We start from the raw sequence: 27,897 nt of genomic DNA, 5'->3' as shown, positions 1-27,897 counted from the left end.
CCCTTTGGCTTGTCCAATGGACTGGCTACATTTCAGAGACCAATGCAACATTGCTTGAGTGGCCACATTATTGATTTTCTGTTGGTCTATTTGGATGACATTATTGTATATTCTGCCGATTTTTCCACTCATCTTTGTCATTTAGAACAGGTGTTCCAGCGGCTATCACAGTATGGACTGAAGTTAAAACGGGACAAGTGTCAGTTCCTCAAGCAACAAGTGAAATTTCTTGGGCACGTAGTGGACAAGAGGGGTATAAGTCCAGATCCAGGCAAAACGGCTGCAGTGCAGTAATGGCCTGTTCCTATTACTGTTCGAGAGGTGAGGGCATTTTTGGGTTTGGCTATTATAGACGGTTTATTGCCAATTTTGCCAAAATAGCTCAACCTCTAAATGCACTCCTAGTAGGAGTTCCAGTGGACAAGAAGTTAAGTAATCGCTCAGTTAAATGGACTACGGAATGTCAAGCTGCTTTTGTGAAGTTAAAGATGTGTCTTACACAGGCCCCTATTTTGGCATACGTTGATTTTTCCTTGCCTTTTGTCCTGTATACGGATGCGAGCCATCAAGGCTTAGGCGCGGTACTGTCGCAGACTCAAGATGGGCAAGAGCGAGTCGTTGCCTATGCAAGTCGCAGCCTTCATCCGGCAGAGCGGAATGACGCTAATTATAGCTCTTTTAAGTTGGAGTTGTTGGCTTTAAATGGGCTGTTATTGAGAAATTTAAAGACTATCTGACTGGGGCTAAATGCATTGTGGTTACAGATAATAACCCTGTGGCACACCTGCAGACAGCAAGACTTGGAGCAGTGGAACAACGCTGGGTAGCCCAGTTGGCAAGCTTTGATTTCACAGTGAAGTATCGACCTGGACGTGAAAACATTAATGCTGATAGCTTGTCCAGGTTTCCAGTAGATCCCATCGCTCCTGTTGAGTCTTGACAGGTCAGTGTGATGGAAGATGGCTGCCAGCCAACGATCTGCACTCTAGACGCGGAAGAGTGGAGTCAACAGCAAGGAGCAGATGAAGAGCTTCAACAGGTATTGAGGTATGTGGAGTTAAAAAGTCTGCCTACTGCGGAAGAGCAGGATGAGATGTCAGTGACGGTGAAACAACTACTTCGACAGAGTTCTAAGCTTGTGCTCCGAGATGGGATGTTGTGCAAGCGAATGATTGACCCCAGTACACATGAGTTACATTTTCAGATCGTTTGCCCTGCTTCCAGACAAGAGGAGGTGTGGAGGAGATACCATGAGGCATCTGCACATGCAGGAGTTGCACGGACCCTTTCAAGGCTGAGGTACCACTTTTATTGGCCTAGGATGGAGGAGGCGATAAAGGGATTCGATCTGGGCTGTGCCACTTGTGGCCTGCAGAGAGCAAGGAATGATGGTAAGGCTCCACTTAACCCAATTTCGGTGTCCTTTCCCTTAGAAATCGTGTCCCTAGATTTTCTTACGCTAGGATGTCCAACTGATCCATGTCAGAATATTTTAGTAGTTGTTGACATGTTTACTCGTTATGCATGGGCCATCCCAACGAGTGATCAGACTGCTAAGAATACAGTTAAGGCCTTGTGGGAACATGTAGTACAGGTGTTTGGTTGTCCCTTGAGGTTTCACTCTGATCAGGGCCCAAATTTTGAAGCTACATTGATGCAGGAGTTTTGTCAACTGTATGGTACAGCTAAGAGTCGAACAACCTCCTATCATCCAAAGGGGAATGGTAGAGTAGAGAGACTGAACAAGACCTTATTGAGTATGTTGCTGGTTTGGTCTGGCCAGAGGAGAACTGGTCCCCCAACTGAGCCTGGTTTCTCCCAAGGTTTTTTTCTCCATTTCTGTCACCTGTGGAGTTTTGGTTCCTTGCCGCTGTCGCCTCTGGCTTGCTTAGTTGGGGACACTTTCCAGCGATATCGTATACTATTTGAACTGAACTGACGATGATATCACTGAATTCATTGATGAACTGCCTTTAACTGAAAATTGATTATCTACAATAATGCGTTACTTACACACTATTGTTCTGTTTAAATACTGTGCAGTTGCTTTGACACAAGCTGTATTGTTTAAAGCGCTATATAAATAAAGGTGACTTGACTTGACTTGTTGCGTACATTCGAAAGGGACAAGCAGGATAGGTGGCCAGAATTCCTTTCAGAGTTGATGCAGGCATCTAATAACACTATACATGGGGCTGCTGGGTTTGCACCTGGGGCTAATGGGTTTACTCCACATCACTTAAAGTTTGTATATGAAGACTTAGCAAAGGCATTACCAATATCCTAGCTTATAAACACTAATTCTTTTTCCTTTTTTGTGTGCTGTGGCACTGGTTTGGAGTGGATTGTGGTGTATTATATGCACAAGAGAGTAGACCAGAAAGATATTACGTGTGGACTGCTTAAAGACTGTGTATGGACTGCATCCCTCTTTGCAAATCCTTCTTCCTCTATGTTGCTTTTAATTAATAATTTTATTGGAATTAAAGTGTTTGTAATGAAATCTATCCCTTGAGTGTCTGTGTTGATGCCTTGCCCTCAGTGATGAAGTTGAGTCTTATTAAGCTAAATTTGTAACCACAAATTGAGTCCTGGATCTCAGTTATAAAATCCAGGTGCCGTAGTCGGCAGCGGATTGGTTAACAGTCTTTTAGAATTATCAAAGTATTTTTATTGCCGCCCCCGGCGTCACATGGACTCGTAATTTTAGACCGAGACAACGAGACTGTTTTCCCCATGTTTTCAAATGTGAACATTTCATGGTATATATTCTAAAAAAATTTACTACTATGAACTTTCGTATAATAATAATAATAATAATAGGCCTAATAATAAATGAAATATATCCCATGGTGCTATGCTGCGCAGCAAAGGCTTTAAAAGATATTGATACAAAGTTTGTCCAAACGTCACACACTGGTGCAGCAGCTTCTTCTGGAGCGGGTAGAAGGGAACTAGCAAAGATGAGTGTGCAATCGGCGAGCTCCCTAGTCTTAAAATATTATTCTTAGAAAAAGTTTGGTAGACAAGTGTGCCAGCTAGACTGCTCCTATTGCCAACAATCCCCACCAGTAATGCGGGGGTCAATGTATAAACAACCCGAACCCGACGTTTTCAATAACCCGCCTGCAACTCGGACCGCAAAATAAATAAAAAATATATATTGTATTGTACCCGACCCGCTTCCTGACCTGCATGTTTAATATTTGCGACTGACACCAGCAATTATGCGGCTATGCGGTGGAGATGCGTTCACTGTCAAACATCATTCGGCATTAATAAGGTAATTTTGTCAAATTAAATCTTCTTGATTACAAGAAAAATACAGATTGTTCTTATTGTGATTTATTTTGTCTTTCCTTTATACAGATTTAAATAGTTTTCGAATTAGTCTACTAAATTATGTCAGTGATTCTCCGATGTTAAACATGATCAATAATTATTTAATTTCAATCTTCAGTGTAATAAAAGTCAAGAAAAAGATTAGCTTAATAGCCCTAAATATATATAGACTACAAATTCCTTTTTTCTTAACTTTTAACTTCTTCTAAAAATGATCAAGAATATTAAATCAACTTATAGGTTAGGTTAACGAATTTTCTTATACAAGTTTTCATATATTCAGGAATCACAAATATGACAAAATAATATTATTTTATATATATTAATAGTTGTATCAAATGAATAAGGAAATTATAGTGCTTTGAATTAAGTAAAGTTTAATTTCATTCGTTTCGCTCTCTGGAAATGTAAAGAAAAAATACCGTTCGTTTTTTAATCCCTGGTTTTAAACAAGCATATACATGAGATAATTTATATATTATTGCTTGAATAAACTTTTAAAAATAGTGCTAGAAATTTTATAGTTAAGGAAATTAAACAGACCTAGGTATTTGAAAAGACATATTGAAATGTGTCTAATAATTTCAAAAAGAAAGAGAAGCATTATTGGACATAAAATATTCGAGACATTTATTAAGAATAACATTTTCTTAACAATTAAGATGCTGCATGTGTTTATCCAGTCTAATCAAAGTGTGTGTCTCTCCTCCGACTTTCCCAACAAAAATCCCACCCCTCTCAGAAAATACATAAAACTGACATTACTGAGCTATATGCATTCAAAAGTAGCCTATTAAAATGGTACAATGGCATTGCTCAGTTCAACGTGTTGGAAAATCAGGCATTTTGTTTTCCGCCTCAGCATTTATTCAACAGTTAATAACGCTTAATATTCAAAAGGTAAATATTATTCAGCCAATAAAGTGTAGGTCTATGTATTTCATATAAAATTGTGTCTAGTACTATATAAATTACAAAGGTTTAATTGGCATCTTTATTTCAAACGACCCGACCAACCGCTACCCGAATATCATTAAAAATATTTCTGGATGACTCGAAACCACGGGTGACCACTCATTTTGGATCAACCCGCGCATCACTGATCCCCACTCTACCCTTCATGAATTTAATGGCTGAATATGATTCTTGGGTGATGTTAAATGTAAGTAAATCATGAAAATCTGCTCTCTTTTTTTTGATCGGTCTCGATGCGGTCTCGACTCCTTAAAGACTTGGTCTCGACTCGGACTCGTCTGTATTTGAAAACCTTCGGACTCGGTCTCGACCTTTCAAAGACTCGGTCTCGACTCGGACTCGGCATAGGCAGTCTCGTCCCCATCACTAGTTCACACTGTATGATTGTCACTCGAGTGAACAACCACCGATTTGCCTGTGATTTCGAGCATTTGTCTGCAATTTCTCAAAACCTGACGGCGAGTCAAAATCGGGGCTAAAAATCGTGCAGTCTGAGCTCGGCCTCGGCATAAGAGCGTACGCATGGTTGTTTCTTGAATGACTAGGTTTCACAATTCACAATAACAGACTCTTTGCTAAAACTTTATATTCAATAACCCAATTAAGCAAAAAAAGATTTGTAATTGGATGTTCACCTTAACTCAAAATTCAAAAAAATTGATAAACATTTTTCCTTTCAAAACTCAAAAGTATATTCAACCTCAGAAGTTGAAAACACAAGAAAAATCAAATAATTCAACTGATCAGAGTTTGTGAATCAAATGATTCTATTCCGAGATTTGAACACTCTTTCGATCAGTTCCAGTTCGGAAAACACAGTCTCTCAGTCCGTTACAGAAGCAAAAATCAAACCAGTTCGAAATGTCAGGATCTTTTGTGTCCAAAAGAACAAGAAAAAAAGTAATTCTCCAACCAGTCCATGGTTTCAAAGCACAGTTCAAAGGTCTGTGGCCATTTGTGCTCATGTAATCACGTACAAATGCAGATGAAGAATTACGTTCGGCACAAAACAGTTAACTCTTGCAGAAGATCTAAAGGCGCGTTCACACCTGACGCGAATGAAGAGGCAAGCGCGAGTGATTTACATGTTGAGTCAATGCAAAGACGCGAATAGCCATCCTGCGGCGCGATACGCACGAGTTGAAAAATCTGAGCTTTGGCGAAATTCCGCGCCGCGGTAACCAATCAGGAGCCTGCTCTAGTAGTGACGTGATCAGTGAGCGGAGGCTGAATTTTTTAACAAAGATGGAGGAGAAAATTATCGTTGCTGTGTGCAGACACTCAGGGTTGGATACAAGTTCCTTTTTTTTTATCGAAACAGGAATAAAAAGGATCTTGCTTGGAAGAAAGTGAGTCAAGAGGTCGGACAATCTGGTAATTTAAAAAAAAACGCTCTTTACTTAATTTGACCTACATAACGTACACATAAGATTTAGTTGAGCTCATTCCCCTTTTTTACAACTACTTTCCCGCTGACAAGTGGCAGAAGCCCCTCCCATAATGCGAATTTGCGTCTGTTGTGAAGTGAATGTCAAAATTACATTAGATTAATATATGAAAATCCACTCACTAGTAATTACGGCAACCGGATATTGAGGTGAAACGTCTAAACAAGAAACTTTCTCTTTATGGTCAAACAAAGTTTTGGATATTTCCGTGACTTTAAAAGAGACTGTGAAATCGTTTGTTGTTCTTGAAGGAAATATATTTTGTGTTTTAAAGGTGCCATAGAATGGAAATCTGAATTTACCTTGGCATAGTTAAATAATAACAGTTCAGTACATGGACATGACACACCATGAGTCTCAAACACCATCGTTTCCTCCTTCTTATATAAATCTAGTATTTGCAAAAGACCACCGAAAAATAGGTCAATTCCAACATAACACCGACTGTTACGAAACATTCCTTGAGATCGTTAATAGTTACGCCTCCAACATTTGCATCGCCCAATCATCAGTAACGTCAGTATATCAGTAAAATAATAATTAATAAATGCGCCCAACCAGTTTGGCGTGACTTGTCTGGAATTGAAGTCGTGATTTACGAGCTCAAAAACCTGCCTGGATTGCAGCATTAATATATATTTCCTCTATGTGCAAGCTATTAAAATAAGCAGCTCTGTGAAACAGCCAATCAGAGCAGAGCTCCTCATTAATATTCATATAGCTTCCAAATAAGGCAATAACAGAGCATTTTATTCTAGGGACAAATCCTAGGGTTTAAATGGACCTGTAAAACCGTTTCTGGAGAATTTTTGCCCTTTCCTATGCCATATACCTTCTGTGTAGATATCAGAGAACAATTTAAAATATTGTATAAATGCATTCTATGGCACCTTTAAGTTTTGATATATTCACCGCAGTAAATGAACAAAATATCTTCATGATCTCCACTTAATACCCTAATGATTTTGGGCATTAAATCTGTAATTTTGACTCATGCAATGTATTGTTGGCTATTGCTACAAATATTGTGCGACTTATGACTGGTTTTGTGGTCCAGGGTCACATTTTGTTCCTCAGTCGTTTTATAGAGAACAGAGCTTTACAAACCCATAGAGAGGCCGAAGTCAATAGAGACCAGTAAATATGCTATTTCTGGACGAGGAATTAAATGCTTTACACTGTACTTGGAGAACTGAAGATTGTGGAAAACAAGACATCTGTACAACTTTATTGTAAATTTATTGTATACATTTTCAATAGAGACTTGAGTGAAAGTGTTGCTGAAGCTGTCCAGGATTCAGCGATGGACTCAAACTCTGAAGCGCCTTCAGAAAATACTTCTGCCTCACGCTGGAAACAGCGAATCCGTCCTCACGCAGAGCCAGAAGAGCCGCCTGAGACACACAGATGACTTCAGTATTACACAACAGAAGGAAATGAAGGAATGAGGTAAGTTGAGTGTGTGCTTTACCTCTTTGCACAGGTTTTCTAGATCAGCTCCAGAGAAGAGCTCCGTCTGAGCAGCCAGATCCTGCAGACACACATCCTGATGCAGCGGGACGCATTTAGTGCAGACGTGCAACACGGCCAGACGAGCCTGTTTAGGAGACACCAGAGAATGTACAAGGAAAAACACTAGGCTGACACCATTTAAAGTTAGCATGAAATCAAAACTAACCCTGATTTATTTTCTTAATGCATCTACTTATCTTATTGTGCACTATTTATCCATGCATTAATTTTGACACATGCAAGTCTGCACTGCAGTTTTCACAATCCAAGACAGATAAAATAAATCTCTGGCCTTTATTTTCATTTCATAGAGTTTCTCTCACAAATGCATCACAATACAGAAGTAAAGTTGGTTGCAGCTTCCATTTCATGCTGACTTTAAATCAGTGAAACGGGTGTGGCTTATTTTTTGAGGAAGATGGAGTAGATGGCGATTAGATCTCATCTGATGTTAGAATCTACCTCATGGTCTGGAGGTGGAACATATATGATCTGGTCGAGTCGTCCGGGTCTGAGCAGAGCGCTGTCCAGAGCCTCTGGTCTATTAGTGGCAGCCACGATCAAAACATCCTTATTACACACTTCCTGGAGCTCCATCTGAAATGTAGGTCACACACAAACACAGTGTTAATAGCAATTTAAAATCAACTCATTCAGGAGCATATGTTAATCTTACAAAGAATTTGTTCAGACCTTAATCCACCATAATATTTTCCATTACAGATTTGCACAAAACTTTGGCGATGTTTTATAAATGTCGATTAAAAAGTATTGCGAAATGACAGCGTTTCCGTTAACCGATGTTATGCGACTAAAACTTAATTTTTTACTCTCCCGATAAGTCATGGCAACTGATTTTTGTGGCATGTTTGCTATATTTAATCGAATGTGACCTGTAAATGCGAAAAAAAACAAAGTTTCCATTGCTGTTTTGCAAAATATTCCTTTTTCAAATTGCCTGAAAAACCACCTCATGCAAGTGTAAAAACTGTTTTGCGATAAATGGGAGTTTTTGAGCAATTGACCTGGTTCCATTAGGCATATTTTCAATTCGCAATTTCATTATGCAAAATTTAAGGGGCATTGAAAATGCAGCTTCTGATGCCCATTTTTATAACCATTAAGATCATTTACAACGTGCAACATTTTCTGAAAAAAAAAAAAAAGTTTATAAACAATTTTTACTCAGAAATTGCACAAATTCACAGTAACAAAGAAACATCAAGTGAAAACAGCAACACTTTGAAAAACGCATTGAATGCAACATACGTTTCTTTGGATAAAACCATCTGCTAAATACAAATCAGCACAGCAGAGAGCAAAATTTAATTCTTGGTTTCTTTCCTTTGAGTTTGGGAAGGAATATGAGGCTATGTTTATACTAGTGCGTTTTCGTTTTAAAACGCATAACTTCTGCTACGGTTACGCCTGTTGTTTACACTACTCTGGCATTTTCAACCCCCAAAAACGGAGGCTTTTGAAACCGCTGCAGACCCCATATTAGTATGAAAACTCTGGGGTTGTGTTTCAGTGTAAACGGACCAAAACATGGCGTAGCGGCCCACATTTTCTCTGGGTACCAACAATGTAAACAATCACATCATACTCGATGTTGTACCCATAGATATGTATAAGTAGATGCCCCATTCAACCGCTCCAAGCACATCCTCCATCTAAACAATAGGGAATCTACCTATACTGCCCTCCAAAGGCAAAGAGCAGTAACTACACCAACACTGAAACTGAGAAAACTGCCTTTAAAGCTTTCACGCCAGCTAGTCAAACATGTTGACATTCTTGTTTCTCCACACTCTCGTTTTTCTGGGACAAATTGAACCAGGAGACTTTGCCACAGGACAAAACTGTTGTCACAAAGTCCATTTTAAGCCTTAACTCAATTTTGACCAAATATGTAGTTATTGCGCTTTGCCTTTGGAGGGCAGTATACATATCTATGGTTGTACCTGCATGAATGGTCATGTGACATGCGTTTTCGGTTGCGTAGTGTAGATGGAGATCGTTTCTGAAATGCAGTAAAAACGCTAGTGTAGATGAGGATCGTTTTGGTTTTAAAACAACGTTTTAAAATGACATTTGCACTAGTGTAAACATGGCCTTAGCCAGAAAGAAGTCTCTCAGCAAATATGTGACCCTGGACCACAAAACCAGTCTTAAGTCGCTGGGGTATATATTGGTAGCAATAGCCAAAAATACATTGTATGGGTCAAAATTATTGATTTTTCTTTTATGCCAAAAATCATTAGGAAATTAAGTAAAGATCATGTTCCATGAAGATTTTTTGTAAAATTCCTACCATAAATATATCAAAATGTAATTTTTGATTAGTAATATGCATTGTTAAGAACTTAATTTGGAGAAGTTTAAAGGTGATTTTCTCAGTATTTTGATTTTTTTGCACCCTTAGATTCTAGATATTCAAATAGATGTATCTCAGCCAAATATTGTCCGATCCTAACAAACCATACATCAATAGAAAGCTTATTTATTGAGATTTCATATGATGTATACATCTCAGTTTTGTGAAATTTAACCTTATGACTGGTTTTGTGGTCCAGGGTCACATATATGAATAAAGTGATGCTGTGTCTCTGACCCGCTGTAGTTTGGTCTCCTCCTGCTCTCCTCCTTCTATCTGAGCGATCTTCTTCCTGCCGGTGCTGCGTCTCTCCACAGTCCGGATTCCCACGCCGTCCAACTCGGTCAGCAGAACCGACAGAACCTGCGACTGCACGCTGTGAGAGGAAGCGTCCGCTCGAGAGCCCACCATACTGTCGATCTCATCCAGAAACACGATCGAGGGAGCGCACGCACGCGCTTGAGCGAACAACTGATACACAGACAGAGAGAGATATCAATATTAATTGTCTAAAGTTCCAGGAAAGAGCTGCTGGAATTCATCTGTTTTTTTTGAGGAAAACATTCCAGGATTTTTCTCCATGTAGGAGACCTCAATGGTGCTCAACTGATTGAAGGTTAAAAATGCAGTTTCAGTGCAGATTCAGAGGACTCTATACGATCTCAGCCGAGGAATAAAGGTGTTATCTACCGAAATAATTGGTCATTTGAAAAAAATTTATATTTATATTTTAACCACAGATGCTTGTCTTGTCTAGGTCTGTGATGCTGATGATACACTGGGCAACTTTTTGAGCAATGTTGCTGGGCAACTTTGGCAAATGATGCCGTAAACAGGCAGCCAGGTGTGATACAGCGCCCACAACAGATCTAAATTTTCCAGATAGGAATGTTTTACCCATTCTGAATGAGAAAGTGCCCAAGCAACATTGCCCAAAAAAAGTTGCCCGATAAAATTGCTCAAAAAGTTGCTCAGTGTATCATCTGGTTCAAGACAGTTAGGGTATGTTAAAAAACTCCCATCTCATTTCCTCCAACTTCAGAATCGTCCTCCATCGCTGCAGAAGTACCGACCCAGTGTTTACAAAGTGAACGTGCAAAGAAGACCAAACACCCTTTACAAAAAAAGGTAAAACAGCGATGTAGGACAATATTTAAGTTGAAGAAGAAAATGAGATGTGAGTTTTTTAACATACCCTAACTGTCTTGAACTGCAGAGCTAGACAAGATGAGCATTTATGGTTAAAAACGTATAAATATTATAAAAAATTATAAATATTTTTTTTTAAGAGAATGTTAGATTGTTTCACTAGATCCTCCTCTGGGATCGTTTAAGGTCCTTTGAAGCAACATTTAAACTGCATTTTAACCTTCAATCCGTTGAGCACCATTGAAGTCCACTATATGGAGAAAAATCCTGGAATGTTTTCCTCAAAAACTTAATTTCTTTGCGACTGAAAAAAGACAGACATGAATATCTTAAATGACATGGGGGTGAGTAAATTCAGGATTTTTTTTATTCTAAAAGCGGAGAAAACCTTTAAACATACATCAATTTTGGCTGAGAAATTACCGCAAAAGATAATTTAAAATGTCAATCACTGACTCACTTGATTCATTCAAACCCATGGATTCTAATTAATTGCACTAAATGAACAGCCCTAAACAGAAGCAGTGAATCAGAGTGATGTCAGACCTGTGCGAGTGTTTTCTCAGAGTCTCCCACATAAGGAGAGAACAGCTCTGCTCCGCTGAGGGAGAGGAAGGTGCAGTGTGATGAAGAAGCGGCTGCTTTCACCAGCGTGGTCTTGGCGCAGCCGGGCGGTCCGTACAGCAGCACTCCTCTGGGCCGAGAAACACCCAACCGCACGAATGCTTCTGGAAACCTCATGGGCCACTCGATACTCTGAACACACATCAGACAGCGTTACATCATTAAAGAGAACCAAAGTCACAAATTAGCCTGAACTAAGGCCGCCAGTTACTCTCATACCTGTTTAAGTTTGAGTTTGACCTCGTCTAGTCCTCCGATCTGCTCCCAGCTGATGGGTTTGAAGTCAGTCGCTCCTATACTGCTCCTCAAACACGACGGCTGGACGAGCCGCAGCGCCTGCATGAAGTGCTGCATCGACACCGGCTCACTCGCTCCTGCCTGAACAACCAAAACGTCTTGACGAGAGGAAACAAGAGACTTCTAATGTTAAAATGTAAGCTCAGTGACTGTACCTGCGACTGTCGCATGGCCTGCAGCGCTGCCTCTCTACTGAGCGCGCTCAGATCCGCCCCGACGTAGCCGCAGGTCATTTCAGCAACAGCATCGAGATCCACATCAGGGGAGAGAGGCATCTCTCGACACACACACTTCAGAATACTGCGCCTCTGCAGGAGCGAAGGAACACCGATGATCACCTGCAGAACATGAGCAACAGCAAGAGCCATAAAACAGAGCAAGAGTGGAAAATCAAAGCAGCTGCTTATTCAAATACAGGTAGCTGTTTAGAAATGCCTTCGGATCACAGTAAAGAGACATTTCAACTTCAGCCAGGAGTATTTTTGATGATCATTTGTTGACACTGGTATGGTTGTATGGACAGGATAATGTATAACTTTACTTGCCGTATGGGTTCATTCATAAGCAATTAAAGGGATCGTTCACCTAAAAATGAAAGTTCTGTCATCATTTGTGACCCTGGACCACAAAACCAGTCTGAAGTAGCACAGGTATATTTGTAGCAATAGCCAAAAATAGATTGTATGGGTAAAAATTGTAAATTTTTCTTTTATGACAAAAATCATTAGGATATTAAGTAATTATTATTAAGTAATTATGTTCCATGAAGATATTTTGTACATTTCTGTCAGAAAAAAAATTCCAAACTTAATTTTTAGTTAGTAATATGCATTGCTCAGAACAACTTTAAAGGTGATTTTCTCAATATTTTGATTTTTTGCACCCTCTCATTCCAGATTTTTTCCAAATATTGATCTTAACAAACCATACATCAATGGAAAGCTTATTTATTCAGCTTTCAGATGATGTATAAATCTTAGTTTAAAAAATGTACAATTATTACTGGTTTTGTGGTCTAGGGTCACATTTAAGAGTTTCTTTCTTCTGTTGAACACAAATGAAGACATTTCGAAGAAAACTGGTAACCAGCAACTGTTCCTTTATGTTCAACAGAATAAAGATACTCATACAGGTTTGTATGAGGTTAACATACAGGTTAACAACATTAGGGAGAGTAATTGATGACAGAATTTTCATTTTTATCTTTTTAAGAGCTGCTTCATAGACGACAAACATCTGCAAGTCTTTGTTTCCTGCAGTATGATGGACTGTAGGTAAATATCTCCTCATCCAGTGCTTGTTTTGAGGCCACCAAAATGCTGTTGACATTTAAAGGATTAGTTCACCCAAAAATAAAAATTAGCCCATTATTTACTCGCCTTCCAGGCATCCTAGGTGTATATGACTTCCTTCTTTCAGACAAATCCAATCGGAGTTATATTAAAAATGATCCTGGTTCTTCCAAGCTTTATCATGGAATAGGTGGGTGTTTCTCTTCATCAGTCCAAAACAAGTCCAATAAATAAATGCATCCATCCATAATAAAAAGGGGGTGAATAAAGTAGCGAATAAATGCGTTTTTGTAGGAAAAATATCCATATTTAAAACATAATAACTTGAACCTAGCTTGCACAAACTGTTCTACACAGAAGCTGTTCCGGGCGGATGATGTCGGCATTGAACATGCTTACTTTAGCAAAGGAAAACCAGTCTCCTCTTGGCTCCTATCGAAATCCTCCAACATTTTTCTTAAAAAAAAAAAACGCATTGATTCACTTACAAGAGGCCTCACCCCCCAAAGTCACAAAGGTGTGTGAGACACTTTTTTAATATGGATGGATGCACTTTATTGGACTTGTTTTGGACTGATGAAAAACACCAACCTATATTTCATGATAAATCTTGGGAGAGCCAGAACCATTTTTAATATAACCCTGATTGGATTAGTCTAAAATGAGGCAGTCATATATCTAGGATACCTGGAGGGTGAGTAAATAATGGGATAATTTTCATTTTTGGGTGAACTAACCCTTTAATTGAATCACCCAAACACAACCCAAAAAGTGTTCTGTTTTCAATTAAAAACGGTGTTGTGTAAACACCTCCTGAAATACCTCTCTATCGAACCTCCCGGGTCTCCTGAGCGCCGGGTCCAGAGCGTCCGGTTGGTTTGTGGCTCCGATGATGACGAAGCCCCGGTGACTGCCGATGGCGTCCATTAGTGTCAGCAGCTGAGCGACGAGGCGATTCTCCGGTGCGCTACTGCTCCCCGTCCGCCTCGGGCACAGAGAATCGATCTCATCGATGAGCAAAACACACGGACCTTCTTCCGCTGCCTCCCTCGCCTGATCAAAAATCCGCCTCAGGTTCTCCTCACTCTCTCCGGGTCGAGATCCTGTGACCTCCGGCCCGTTTACAGTCACTAACGTGGCTCCGATGTCCTTCGCCGTGCGGCGCACCAGCAGGGTCTTCCCAACACCGGGCGGTCCGATCAGCAGGAGTCCTCTTGGGCACAACAATCCCAGCTGCCTCAGAGTCCCTGGGTAGAGCAGTGGAAATGTGATCATCTCTTTCAGCGAGGCGTAAACATCCTCCAGTCCGCCCAGAGACGACGCTGAGACCTCCTTCTGCTTCTCCAAGTGTTTAACAGTCTGCAGCAGGCTGACCTCCACATGGGTTCGAGCTGTAATCAGACCAGCTTTCTGTGAGCCTGAGTTCACCTTCTCAACCAGAACAAACCTGATCTCTGCTTTCGCACAGGACAAGTCCACTAAATGACCCTGGTGCACATAGAGACCCTCGAGCAGATCTTTCAGCAGCTCCTGAACGCTCCGCTCAGAAACCTTCTTCTTGTATTCCAGACTTTGCACAAAAACCTTCACAGTCACACAGGAGAGTTTAAGGCAGGTTAGAGCTTTGATGTGCGCTGGTTTAACCGTCAGTCCGTTGAGTGTTTGTGCGCTGAGGTCTGGTGTCGCACACTGAGTGCTGATCTGCAGGAATCCCTCAGCGAGGTCTTGTCGTGGCCATGCGCTGCACAGACACACGCCCTGCTGAACCCGGATCAGAACCGGAGAACCCAGCCTCAATCCTAACCTGGACATCAGAGCAGGACCCATCCGACAGCGCTGCGTGTCCGAGTCCACGGCGTCTAGCGGAAGAACTTTCAGATCCTCCATGTACGTCATCTCACAAACCTAAACAACAGCTCAGATTGAGAATAATGCAAATTAAAGAACTGATGCGTTTATACAGAATGAGACTGACAGGAGATGCAACTGCAAACACACAATAAGACGACAGAACTCACAGTTTGCTCATCAGACAAGAGAAAACAAAGCTGGAATACACTGTAAATATATTCACAGTTGTTTTATGTTTTATGTAAATTACTATATGCAACAGTTAATCATTTTTAAAGGATTAGATCACTTCCACAACAAAAATTTACAAATGATGTACTCAGCCCTTGTCATTCAAAATATTCATGTCTTTCTTTCTTTCTTCAGTTGTAAAGATATTGCTTTTTAAGGAACACATTTCTGGATTTCACTCCATATAGTGGACTTCTATGGTGCCCGAGTTTGAACTTCCAAAATGCAGTTTAAAAGGACTCTAAACGATCCCAGCCGAGGAAGAAGAGTCTTATCTAGCAAAACAATTATTTTTTTTCAACGTTTTTTTAACGTTATACACTTTTTAACCTCAAATGCTCATCTTGTCTAACTCTGTGATGCACATGTGACTCTGTGTACTCCGGTTCAAGACAGTTAGGGTATGTCTAAAAACTCCCATCTCATTTTCTCCTCCAACTTCAGAATCGTCCTACATGCTGTTTTAACTTTTTTTTGTAAAGGGTGTTTGATTTTTTTTTTTTTTGCACGTTCACTTTGTAAACACTGGATCTGTACTTCTGCAGCGATGGAGGACGATTCTGAAGTTGGAGGAGAAAATGAGATGGGAGTTTTTAGACATACCCTAACTGTCTTGAACCGCAATACACAGAGTCACATGTGCATCACAGAGCTAGACAAGACCAGCATTTAAGGTTTAAAATTGCATAAATTGTACATAAAAAAATAACAGATCATTTAGAGCTCTTTGAAGCTGCATTTAAACTGCATTTTGGAAATGTAAACTCAGGGCACCATAGAAGTCCACTATATGGAGAACATTCCTGAAACGTTTTCCCTTATAAAACACAATTTCATAATGACAAGAGGGTGATCATTCATTTTGCATCACTGCATAATGGACAAAAAAATAACAATCATTAAAATAAATAGAACAGTTAATGCAAGCTATGCTTTATACAGACTATTATTTATGTGCGGCTGCATCAAAAATCAAAGTGAAATTTAACTCTAAATCAGTTCTGCATCAGTTACTGGACACACATGCTATGAATATGAGTTGAATAAACTTAAACGTGAGAGAGGCAGCGGAACACATACAAACAGATTGAGAAACTATAAACCCCTAATATCCTCATTCATATCCAACAGTGACGCTGTTTTCTTACCCAGACTCAAGATCATATATGAATACTATATTCAGCGCTCTGTAGAGAACACACACATCTTCACATGTCCTCTCAGTCTTCTTCACTGCAGTGTCACACAATGAAGCTCATGCAGCGACACCTGCTGGACTGGAGACAATGTGGCTATGTGGATAATATATGTCTGACCCTGACAGAAAACTGTAACATTTGCTTTCATTATGGTAACAAAAGTAACACTAACGTTTACATCTCAGATTCAGTTTTTTTTTTATGGCCATGGAATAATAATAAAAAAGGTAATTGTGATTTTTTTTTTGTCTCACAATTCTAAATGTTTTTCTCAGAATTCCAAGTTTACATTTACATCTCAGATTCAGTTTTTTTTTTTTTTTTGTCATGGAATTAATAATAATTTAAAAAGTTGATTGTAATTTTTTTAATCTCCCAATTCTAAATGTTTTTCTCAGAATTCCATGTTTACATCTCTGTCTTTTTTTTGAGAACTGTGAGATAAAAAAAATGACAATTAGCTTTTTAATTTATTTTTTTATTCCATGACAAAAAATAATAATCTCACAACATAGGATATAAATAGCATGGAATAAAATAAACGTACAACAAACAATACATCCATGAACAAATGATGGAAAAGTTCAACCAAAAGGTAAAAGATTGCGGATTCTTCACGCAGCTCGTTCCTAAACTTTAATATTTACAACCACCGTCAAATTCCAAAGCACAAAATAATATTTAAAACCAACATTATTATATTGATCAGTTGCTTTAAGAACATCAGATGCATTTCACAGACACACACAGAGAGATTTTTTTCTTTATTTACAATGTTAAACAAGAAAACACAACTTCAATTTTCTTTAGGTGAAAAACAAAATTGTATCTTTTTTCTTTTTTTTATTCAATGCCACAAGAACAAGAGGTATTACATATTCATATCAAATTAACATTAGCTGCCAGAGAAAAAGAAGAAATAAAATAGAAAAAAGAAATTAAATTACATAAATTTCAATGTTTTTAGGGCATTACATTACTTTTTTGTTTTTTGTTTGTTCCGAGAGACTTACATACAATTTAGAGTCATTGATAAAATGAGAAAAATTTGGTTTACACTGAGCCCACTTTTTCTTATGTAAATGGAATTTTCCTAATACAATATACAAATGTATAATATGTTGCTCTTTACAATTCAATCTTTCATTTTCTGTATAAAAAAGCACATAAAATATACAAATTTCTGTCATACATCCCATTTTTCTGTTAATATAGAATTCCATATCCTTCCAAAATAATCTTGAATAAATACAATGGAAAAAAAGATGCAAATGGTTTCTTTTTCTTGACCACAAAATTCACAGGTATATGAAATATTAATCTTAAATCTTTCCAAAACATGCTTTGCAGGATAAATTCTATATTATAGGATAAATTTGTTATTGATACAAAACTTATTTGACAGATTCCATGCTTTAAATAGATATTACCAAATAAAGAAGACCAGAAAAATCTTGCTGCAGGTAAAGACACAGAACGAGGAGCATTCCTTAACAAGACTAGCAGCAAGATACATTGATGCCTGTCACAAAAAGAGGGAGGAGTCAGCAAATCAGTGATGCACACACACACACACACACACACACACACACACACACACACACACACACACACACATTGAATTTTAAATTGTTCATAGAATTCTAAAATGTTAATATTCTTTTTAAATGTATAAACATGCATGTTTTTATTGCATATATATCTGTTCTACATTCAATGTAAACACTATGCTTTGGCAATAAATTGTAACAATTATCATGCCAATAAAGCACACACTGAATTGAACTGAGAGAGAGAGAGCCTCAGGACTCACACACACTCGCAACCATTCGGCCCACACCAATCATCAACACAGAAAAAGACAAGTATGTCACCTATTGGACAAACACAATCAAAAATCAACACAAATTAGAATGTTATTCGGCACTAAATCGAGAATACACCATGGCAAACTACCTGAGCACAGTGACTGATGTGAAACACAGGAAAACATTGACAATGTACAGACTCAGCGAGCACAGTCTGGCCATAGAGACGGGCCCGCGCAGACAGATATGGCTGTCCCGTGAAGAGAGAATCTGCTCCCACTGCAGCCTGGGAGAAATAGAAACTGAGATACACTTTCTCACAAAATGCACCAAATACCAAACTATCAGAAACCAGTATTATCCCAAAATAAACAAAATATTTCCCCAATTTATTAATTACACCACAATTGAAAAACTCCCCTTCATTCTCGGCGAAAAATCTGAATGTGCAAATATAGCTGCAAGATTTATAGCTGCCTGCCATCTCCTTAGGCACAACCACAGCCAAGAAAACAATATGCAATGAATATATGGCTAACCAACCAATACACGTAACTGTAGATATGTTGATTTCAGTTTCTCAGTTTATAAGTTAAACAACTAAATTTGTTACACAATTTATTTATTTATTTTTTACTATTCAACCTTCTTATCTTTTTTCTTTCTTGTTCTAACGTCCATCCTTTAATTTTACTTCTACAAATGTTATTTCAATCAACTCAATTGTTCCAAATTACCATATGTTGTATATGTTCTCTATTGTTTTGTATGCTCTGGCAATGCAAAATGTGCTTTTGTCATGCCAATAAAGCTGTTTGAATTGAACTGAATTGAATTGAATTGAATTGAGAGAGAGAGAGAGAGAGAGAGAGAGAGAGAGAGAGAGAGAGAGAGAGAGAGTGTTTACTCGAACAGTGAAGGACGCAGAGACACGAGCACGCGCACAGCAGCAGCACACACACACACGCGGGTGAGTCTGAAATAATGACTGGAATATTGCTGTATATTTACACAACTTTGGAAATGTCGCCGACTGAGCTTATAATTACCTTATCAGACGCACTTTGTAAATGATTTAAAAGTCATGCACGAAAACACTGAAGTGTGAACACCCAGCGGCGTTGTTCTGAGAATAATAGTTGATGAACACCTGTTTGTTTATAGTCGTGTAAGTTAATGCTGGTTTCCACCTAAACCTCTCTGATGTGTATTAAATGTTTTGGAAATGATCTCCATGTGCAGAGCCTCCACGAATCATGTGAATCGCGCGAACTATTTATAGTTTGATAACGTATTTAAACAACAGTCTGAAGCTGTTTGTTCTGGAGCCGTTTATGGTAAGATCGTGTTTCTGCTGTGTTTGTTGACTCATGCAGACTTTATACAGTGTTCCTGAGCCACTGCACTGTAGATGTTCTGGTTTAGCTGTGTAAAACTGTAAATCACAATTCAAGGTGCTAAAGTGAGTGGTCGTTATGTTTTGTATTTAAGCCTAGCATTGGCAAATGGCAATATAAAATATGTTTCCATATATTTTGAACAAGAACCAATGACGATCAGCATTCAAATTACAAATTACAGGCCTGGAAAACCCTTGGAAATAGCAATATTCCTGAAGAGGTACTTGAAACGTGCTTGAATTATTGAAAGACAATGCATCTATGAAAAAGTATTACATTTTTCCAATAAGCACATCTTTGGAAAACAAATTAAACAACGCGTCAAATGGAACAAAGAACCGAATCAGTTGAGTGAGTCATTTATGCTGGAACCGCTCCGATTGATTCAAACTCGTGACTTTGATCATTCATTTCACGCGATTCACTAGCAAAAAAAACAGATCATACTAAAAGAACCATCCGTTTTCGAATTTCGACATTGCTTTTAATGATTTAAGAAAGAACTTAAAGTGATGGGTGAAACGGAGCATTTTGAAACTCGAGATTAGTTAAACTTAGGATCACAAATCATTTGTTTAGTTCTGAGCAGGTTCGCGAATCATTTGATTCAGATCGGAAAGTCGGATTGGGAATTTTTTGATTTAGATCGGAGCTTTGAAGCAGGTTCGCGAATCATTTGATTCAGATCAGTACTTCGGTATAGCTTCCTGATTCATTTGATTTAAATCGGAACTTTGGAGCGTGTTTGCCAATCACTTTAAGAAATTAAATGGTTTACAACCCGTGCTCTGAGTCCTTATCTGAAATAATGGTTTCCAAATCGGCTCGCAAACCATTTGATTTTAGATTGGAAATTTAAAGTGGGTTCGTGAATCATTTGATTCAGTTCTGGACATAGAAGCGTCTCGCTTTTTTCTGATTTTGTTTATTAAACAGTTACCATGGTTTAACTATAGTAGCAATGTTTTGTTTAGTTTTGTTTGGAGTAAGGGATTTGTTTCCTGGTTAACAAAGTACTAAATTTACATGTACTTCATTTTAAAAACATTTATTCAAATTTAGTTCATTAGTTAAGAGTAAAACATCTCGTCTGAATCAGGGGAGAAATATGCACAGATCAAGCATTGTTTACAAACCAAAACTGATTTTAATTTTGATGTGAGATACAACAGTGGATGGACTTTTTCACTGGAGGAACTTAGGAAGCATTATTAATGTATTATGGAATCTGTAAATACTATGAATTGTTTAGTTAAAAATATCTCAATAATTTATTTGTTTCTTACAAACACACAGCTTTTGTCTTGTCAGATCAGCACTTCAGATTGTGAATCATTTGTTTAGATAGGAACTTTGGAGCGGGTTCGCGAATCATTTGATTCAGATCAGTATTTCGATGCGTCATTCTTGAATCATTTGATTTAGATTATTTGATTGAAATTGGAGCTTCGGATTGCAAATCATTTGTTTTGATTGGACTTCACAACGATTTCGCAAATCATTTGTTTCAGATCTTTACTTCGGTGTGGCTTCCTGAATCGTTTGATTTAAATCAGAACTTTGGATGGTTTAACTATAGTAGCAATGTTTTTTTTTTGGAGTAAGGGATGTGTTGCCTGGTTAACAAAAAAAGTAATACATTTACATGTACTTAATTTTAAAAACATATAAAATTTAGTTAATTAGTAAAGAGTAACTGCTATGGTAGTAGGATGGAAAAGGCAAAATATGCACAATCAAGCATTGTTTACAAACCAAAACTCACAGGAGGATGGACGCATTATTATGTGTTAAGGAATCTGTAAATACTACGGATTGTTTAGTTAAAATATCTTAATTTATTTGTTTCTTACAAACATGCAGCTTTTGTCTTGTCAAGATGTTAACTGATGCACTGGAGTGCTGTGGATTATTATAATGTTTTTATCAGCTGTTTGGACTCTCATTCTGACGGCACCCATTCACTTCAGTGATGGAATGCTACATTTATCTAAATCTGTTCCCATGGAGAAACAAACATATCTGCATCTTGGTTTTTAACTTTGGTGAACTGTTCCTTTAAGACTGGCATTAAGGTCAGTGATGAGATCCAGGTTATGATTGAGGTCAGCAGTAGGAAACGCAGTTCAGAGTCATGATAGAGGTCAGAATTTGCCTGGATAAAGAAGTATGTTTTTACTCTGTAATTGTTAATTTTGTATAGTTTAAGATTAGTTTATTATATTAGATGTGATGTGATGATCAGTGCAGTGTGTGTGTGTGTGTGTGTGTGTGTGTGTGTGTGTGTTGGCATGTTTCCCTGATCTCTCGTCACCGGTCTGATCTCGCGTGGCCGTTCGAGAGCGGCAGGTGTCACCCTCAGGGCCTGTAGTCTGTGCCCGGCTGCCGCTGCTGGACCATGTGTGTCTGCATCTGACGGAGAGTGTGTGTGTGTTGTTGAGACTGTGTGTTTGTGTTCCTCAGACGTCTGAGACATGGCGTGTCTGCTGCGCTGCGTGACGTGCTGCTCCGTGCAGCGGCCGGGGAGAAGATTCTTCCAGTCCTTCCCTGTTCTGTATGATCAACAGGCTCATAAAGGTGAGTCAGGCTCCTCAGATCTATAACTGAGCTAAACTAGTGTGAAAGAACACTCAGAGAGTTTCTTACTCTCAGCTGAAAGTGTTGAGCGATGTAACGTGTGTGAATGGATCTTTCTGTGGTGGAGGTAAGCGAGGTCAGATAAAGGTGAAATGCAGATGATCTTTCGCTCTCAATGTCCTCGTAAGTGTCCTTATCATTGCATGTCACTTCCCTTTAGTTTATGCTTGTGCGACTCCACTGGATCTCTGCCAATAAGCTTCTAATAATGTCTGCTGCCTCGCTCTGATTGGATGTCGCCACGCCAATTATGGAGAGAAATGTGTTAGCTGATCTGGCCGTGACGCTGAGCTGCTCTGAACGCTGTCTGTCCGTGTGTGTGTGTGTCTACAAAATGTCCCCACTGTTGCATTATGAAATGGATGTAAAACCTGGAAAGGAGCATTGTGGGAGCCACACACTTAGAAAACTATGGCAGCTTATTTCCAATATTATATATATATATATATATATATATTAGGGCCAGGACTCGATTAAAAAAATTAATCTAATTAATTAGAGGCTTTGTAATTAATTAATCGAAATTAATCGCATTTTAATCGCATATAAATATTTGACCTGAGAACAGTGAGAAGTAAGTTTTTTCATATGGATTTTTAGTATACCATTGAATAATGACTGAACACATAAACTTAAGCAACAAAATACTGTTTATTTTTGTTCAACCAAGTCCAACAGACCAGTGCAATATTGCCATTAAGTGTAGCAATAGGATACAGTGTTTCCCCTAGGTTTCTATACTTTTTTCTCGGTACTTTACCCTACTTTGTGTAATAACGAAAACATTTATCTCAGTGAAAAAATAAATCCAAAACTCTCTATTTTAACATTTTGAACAATAGGGCTTTACAATCTTTTGCTTTTTTTTTTTCTAAAGAAATTCTTGTGTTTTAATTTTTCTCATAATCAACTGAAAGCATAAACATTTATTTATTTTTAATCAAATGAAAATAAAACTTTTTAATTTTTGGCAAACAAACAGAGGTTTGCTGTTAAAAACAATAAATAATAATAATTTAATATTTAAATAAAAGTCGTAGTATTTTTTTTCTACAATTAAGTGGTTAATCTTGTTGTTATATTTATTTTTTATCATATATATTGTTTTTTGTCAATTATTTAAATAGGAATATTGTTCTGTTTCATGTTAAACCGTACTTTTATTTTGACAGGTTGCCGTGAAGTTTCTGTGTGTAAAGTATGATATGATGCTAGTTTTCTCAAATGAAAGGGTAAAAGTGACACTGACAGTAGCTTTGGAGATTGAGTCTATCTGTTCATTTGGGATGCAAATGCCAAAAATTAACGGGAGCATCACTCATGCAGTAAAAAAAAAAAGCGTCTCTGCCATTCTAACATAAAGAGGCAAACTTTACATGCAGGATTCATATTAAAACGGCCTTTTTGCATTTCAGTTTTCACAGATACTAGTCCATATCGCGATTTGAATTAAGTGACAGACCAACTTTTGATTTATCAATCCAAAAATCGACGAATTTACGTGGTATTCCGCGCTATAGTAAATTCGTTTTTTATGAATGGAGTCCGCGATCCAGTCCGTGTTTTCTTGGAGGAGACATTGTAAACGCGCCCCCCTAAGATAATGGAAGGGGAAACACTGGGATATTTAGAAATATACTAGCCTAGATTTCAGAAATTCAGGTACCCTATAGTTAGGTAGACCTTCTGTAAAAGCATTGAGGTGATACGTGAGGCTCGATGTGCTGCGGTGATATGCGCATTCCTTTGTCTGAACGCTAGTTGGTGCTCCAGTATAATCGGTCCGCTGAAACTCATCCAGTGAGAAACGTTCCGCGGTGCAAAATTAAGTGCGATTAAAATGCGTTAAAAAAAATTAACGCGTTATTTTTGTGTAATTAATTAATCTAAATTAACGCGTTAAAGTCCCGTCCCTAATATATATATAATATATATAACTGCAATTTTTTTTTCTCAGAATTCATATTTTGCTATTTTACATCTTGCAATTCTGAGTTTTTCACAATTCTGAGTTCACATCTCCAAATAACAGTTCTAAATGAATATCTTGTCATTCCAAGTTAATTACAATTTTAAGTTCATATCTCGCAAGCCAATTATGAGTTTCTTGCAAATTTAAGTTTACATCTCACAATTATGAGTTTACATCTTGCAAGTCTTGAGTTTGCATCTGGAAATCACAATTCTGAGTTTAATCACAGTTCTGAATGTATATGTTGCAAAACTTGCAATTCTGAGTTCTTTGCAATTCTGAGTTCATGTCTCGCAGTTATGATTTTCTCGCAGTTTTGAGTTAGTATCTTGCAATTCTGAGTTGAATCGCAGGTCTGAATGCATATTTTGCAATTCTGGGTTAATCGCATTCGCAATCCTGAGATCATATCTCACAAATGCAGTTCACAAATGCAAGTTTACATCTTGCAATTATTAGTTGATGTCATGTCAGTTTAGGATTGCGATATATGAACTAAAATTTGCAAGATATTAACTCATTTGCGAGATGTAAACTCAAAATTACGAGAAACGCAATTACAAGATGCAAGATATTTATGAACTCAGAATTGCAATAAACTCAGAATGGGAAAGTATGCATGAATGCATATCTTACAATTCTGAGTTAATTTCAATTTTGAGTCTGTATCTCGCAATTCTGAATTGAATTGTGAGGAAAAAAGACAATTCATTCCAATTTGTTAAAAGTTAAAATACTTTCATATGATACAACTTCACAGAGCCTCTAAATAATGTTTATTAAAAAGGTTTTCTAGCACATTACTATATAGTTGCTATAGGGTGTTCTGGGATGTTCCTACCCTAAGTGTTTTCTTCCTGTCTGTGTGTGTGATAGGTGTGCGATATAAAGACGTGTTGGTGGGCGTTCCTAAAGAGATCTATCAGAATGAGCGGCGAGTGGCCGTGTCGCCCGCAGGTGTGGAGATGCTGGTCAAACAGGGCTTCAAGGTGCAGGTGGAGTCTGGAGCGGGACGTGAAGCTAAGTTCTCTGATGATCATTACCGGGCCGCCGGAGCCCAGATCACAGACACCAAAGGAGCGTTTGGATCAGATCTGGTCCTGAAGGTGAGAATCCTGTCTGTTTAAACCAGGTTCAGACTGCAGTGATGAAGGACTAATAATTCTCAATAGCAGGGATAAGCTAATATGGGACCCTGGACCACAAAGAGAGTCAAATGGGTCAATTTTGGGAAATTGAGATTTATTCGTTGTCTGAAAGCTGAATAAATAAGATTTCCATTGATGTATGGTTTGTTAAGAGACAACTATTTAAAAATCTGTAATCTGAGGGTGCACAAAATCTAAATGTTGAGAAAATCACCTTTGAAGTTGTCCAAATGAAGTTCTTAGCAATGCATATTACTAATCCAAAATTAAGTTTTGATATATTTACGGTAGTAAATTCACTGAATATCTTCATGGAACATGATCTTTACTTAATATCCTAATGATATTTGGCATAAAAGAAAAATGTGTTGTTGGCTATTGCTACAAATATACCCGTGCTACTTAAGACTAGTGTTGGGGGTAATGCATTACAAGTAACGCAAGTTACATAATAATATTACTTTTTCCAAGTAACTAGTAAAGTAATGCATTACTTTTTAATTGACAAAAAAATATCAGAGTTACTTTTCCTCCCATTTATTGATTAAAAGCTCTCCTGTCCCCATGTTGAGAGAAATTGTGAGTAAGATGTTACTTTAGTTCTAGTATAACTCAGAATATGACGCAAACCTGCAATACAAATACTTTTTTTTTTTGTTAAAAAATACAAAAAATATGTATTTAATCCCATTTTATGAACCGATGTCTTTGCTGCCGATCTTTGATGATCCAATTCATCCATACTAATAAGCAAAAATGACTCAAGATAATCGAACATTTGTTTTCCTTTTTTATTGCTGAAGAGTTGACATTTGTTCTTCTGCGGTCTACTGTACAGACGGAGATTTACTTTTCTCTAAGCCTGAGGCTTTTGCTGTGAAAAGGCTTTTTACATTTGACAAAAATACAACTTTTTATATTAAAAACAAACAAGCAAGCCCTGCCCAGATTTAAAAAGTAACGCAAAAGTAACGTAATTAGTTACTTTTTTTATGGAGTAACTCAATATTGTAACGCATTACTTTTAATAGTAACTTTCCCCAACACTGCTTAAGACTGGTTTTGTGCTCTAAGGTCACAGATAATGTGTGTTTTGAGTGTGGTTTAGTGATGTGACTGGTGTGTGTCGTAGGTTCGAGGGCCGGTGTTTAACGATGGTTTACGGATGCATGAGGCTGAGCTCCTGAAGCCCAAATCCACACTGGTGAGCTTCATCTACCCGGCGCAGAACCCAGAGCTCATGGACAAACTGAGCCAACAGCAGTGTACGGTTCTGGCGATGGACCAGGTGCCGCGGGTCACCATCGCTCAGGGATACGACGCCCTCAGCTCCATGGCCAACATCGCCGGGTGAGCCGCCGATCCTCTCTCTGTCTGTGTGTGGAGATCTGTGTGATAGTCAAACCTCATTCATAACACTCTCATCCTCAGGTATAAGGCCGTGGTTCTCGCAGCCAATCACTTCGGAAGGTTTTTCACCGGTCAGATCACAGCGGCAGGAAAAGTTCCTCCAGCGAAGGTATCCCTTCTGATGCAGGGTCCAGGGTTATTATAGTTAACTAAAACTAAACCAAAAGCCATAAAATTGAAGTATAAATAAATAATAAATAAATAATTAAATCAAGGCAAAATGTCTCATTTTCAATTAGTTTAACTTGATGTACTAAAATAACTAAAGCTAAAACTGAAATGTGACCCTGGAGCACAAAACCAGTCTTGAGTTTTGAAATTGAGATTTAAACATCACCTGAAAGCTAAATAAATAAGCTTTTTGGTTTGGTAAAATACAAGGGTTTGTTAGGAGAAAATCTGTAATCTGAGGGTGCAAAAAATCTAAATACTGAGAAAACCGCCTTTTAAGTTGTCCAAATGAAGTTCTTAGCAATGCATATTAATCAAAAATTAAGTTTTGATATATTTACAGTAGGAAACTTAAAAAATATTTTTATGGAACATTGATTTTTGGCATAAAAGAAAAATAGGTAATTCTGACCCATGCGATGTATTGTTGGCTGTTGCTACAAAACAAATAAAACCTATAGACATATTAAAAAAAACATACAAATAGCAACATTGCTAAAACTTTAAAATTAACATGAAAGCAAAAACATTTTTAAAAATCAAAAATATTAACAAAACGTCAATATCTCAATAATACTAAAACAACACTGATCAAGTCAAGCATCAGTATTTGTGTCTCAAATGATGCAGGAACTTTTAATCAGCAGTTTTTAGGGTCCTTAAAAATCCTTAATGTTCTTAATTCACATTTATAGGAAGGAAACACTTTGAATATTTTACTAGTATTTTACTACTATAGATTGCACTGGTATTAATACAAGTTTATAGCTTTTCTTTAAACATGTTATTGTATCAACAAATACAATGTACTGTATGTATTCAATGTAGCAGTACACAAACTAATTTCAATAATTATTAAATTAAACATCTATTTTCAGTAACTTGCAGTTGCCCTGTTTTTAGCTGAATGTGTTTAATTAAGTAAAACAATATGAAATGCATAATTTTAAGGTTCTATGGGTTTGTTCTGTCATTTTATTTGCTGGTGCTTAATTATTTTTTGAAAGTACTCTGCAGATGCCCTGTTTTTCGGATATTTTTTTTAGTGTACAAG

The 27,897-nt window shown here is 37.8% G+C and overlaps 2 protein-coding genes across 2 annotated transcripts in view; one reads left to right on the top strand and one right to left on the bottom strand.

Moving 5' to 3' along the window:
* Positions 1-7,008: 7,008 nt before the first annotated feature.
* On the bottom strand, positions 7,009-16,324 carry afg2b (AFG2 AAA ATPase homolog B). Its single transcript, XM_073850852.1, has 9 exons — positions 16,247-16,324; positions 13,839-14,921; positions 11,880-12,062; positions 11,647-11,805; positions 11,350-11,559; positions 9,892-10,125; positions 7,740-7,874; positions 7,237-7,362; positions 7,009-7,159 (listed from the first exon to the last, which is right to left on the bottom strand). Exons 2-9 carry the CDS (start codon positions 14,910-14,912, stop codon positions 7,019-7,021), a joined length of 2,262 nt encoding a protein of 753 aa, XP_073706953.1. The 5' UTR covers positions 14,913-14,921; positions 16,247-16,324; the 3' UTR covers positions 7,009-7,018.
* Positions 16,325-21,847: 5,523 nt separating this feature from the next.
* Positions 21,848-27,897, top strand: part of nnt2 (nicotinamide nucleotide transhydrogenase 2) — a 23,941-nt gene continuing 17,891 nt past the window's right edge. Inside the window, exons 1-4 of the mRNA XM_073850055.1 lie at positions 21,848-22,082; positions 24,991-25,220; positions 26,395-26,612; positions 26,694-26,781. Coding sequence (XP_073706156.1) covers positions 21,980-22,082; positions 24,991-25,220; positions 26,395-26,612; positions 26,694-26,781 — 639 coding nt within the window. The 5' untranslated portion in view covers positions 21,848-21,979. The remainder of the gene's footprint in view (positions 22,083-24,990; positions 25,221-26,394; positions 26,613-26,693; positions 26,782-27,897) is intronic.

Source organism: Garra rufa, chromosome 11 (assembly GCF_049309525.1).
Source record: "Garra rufa chromosome 11, GarRuf1.0, whole genome shotgun sequence".
Lineage (NCBI taxonomy): Eukaryota > Metazoa > Chordata > Actinopteri > Cypriniformes > Cyprinidae > Garra > Garra rufa.
This window is presented reverse-complemented; position numbering and strand designations above follow the sequence as displayed.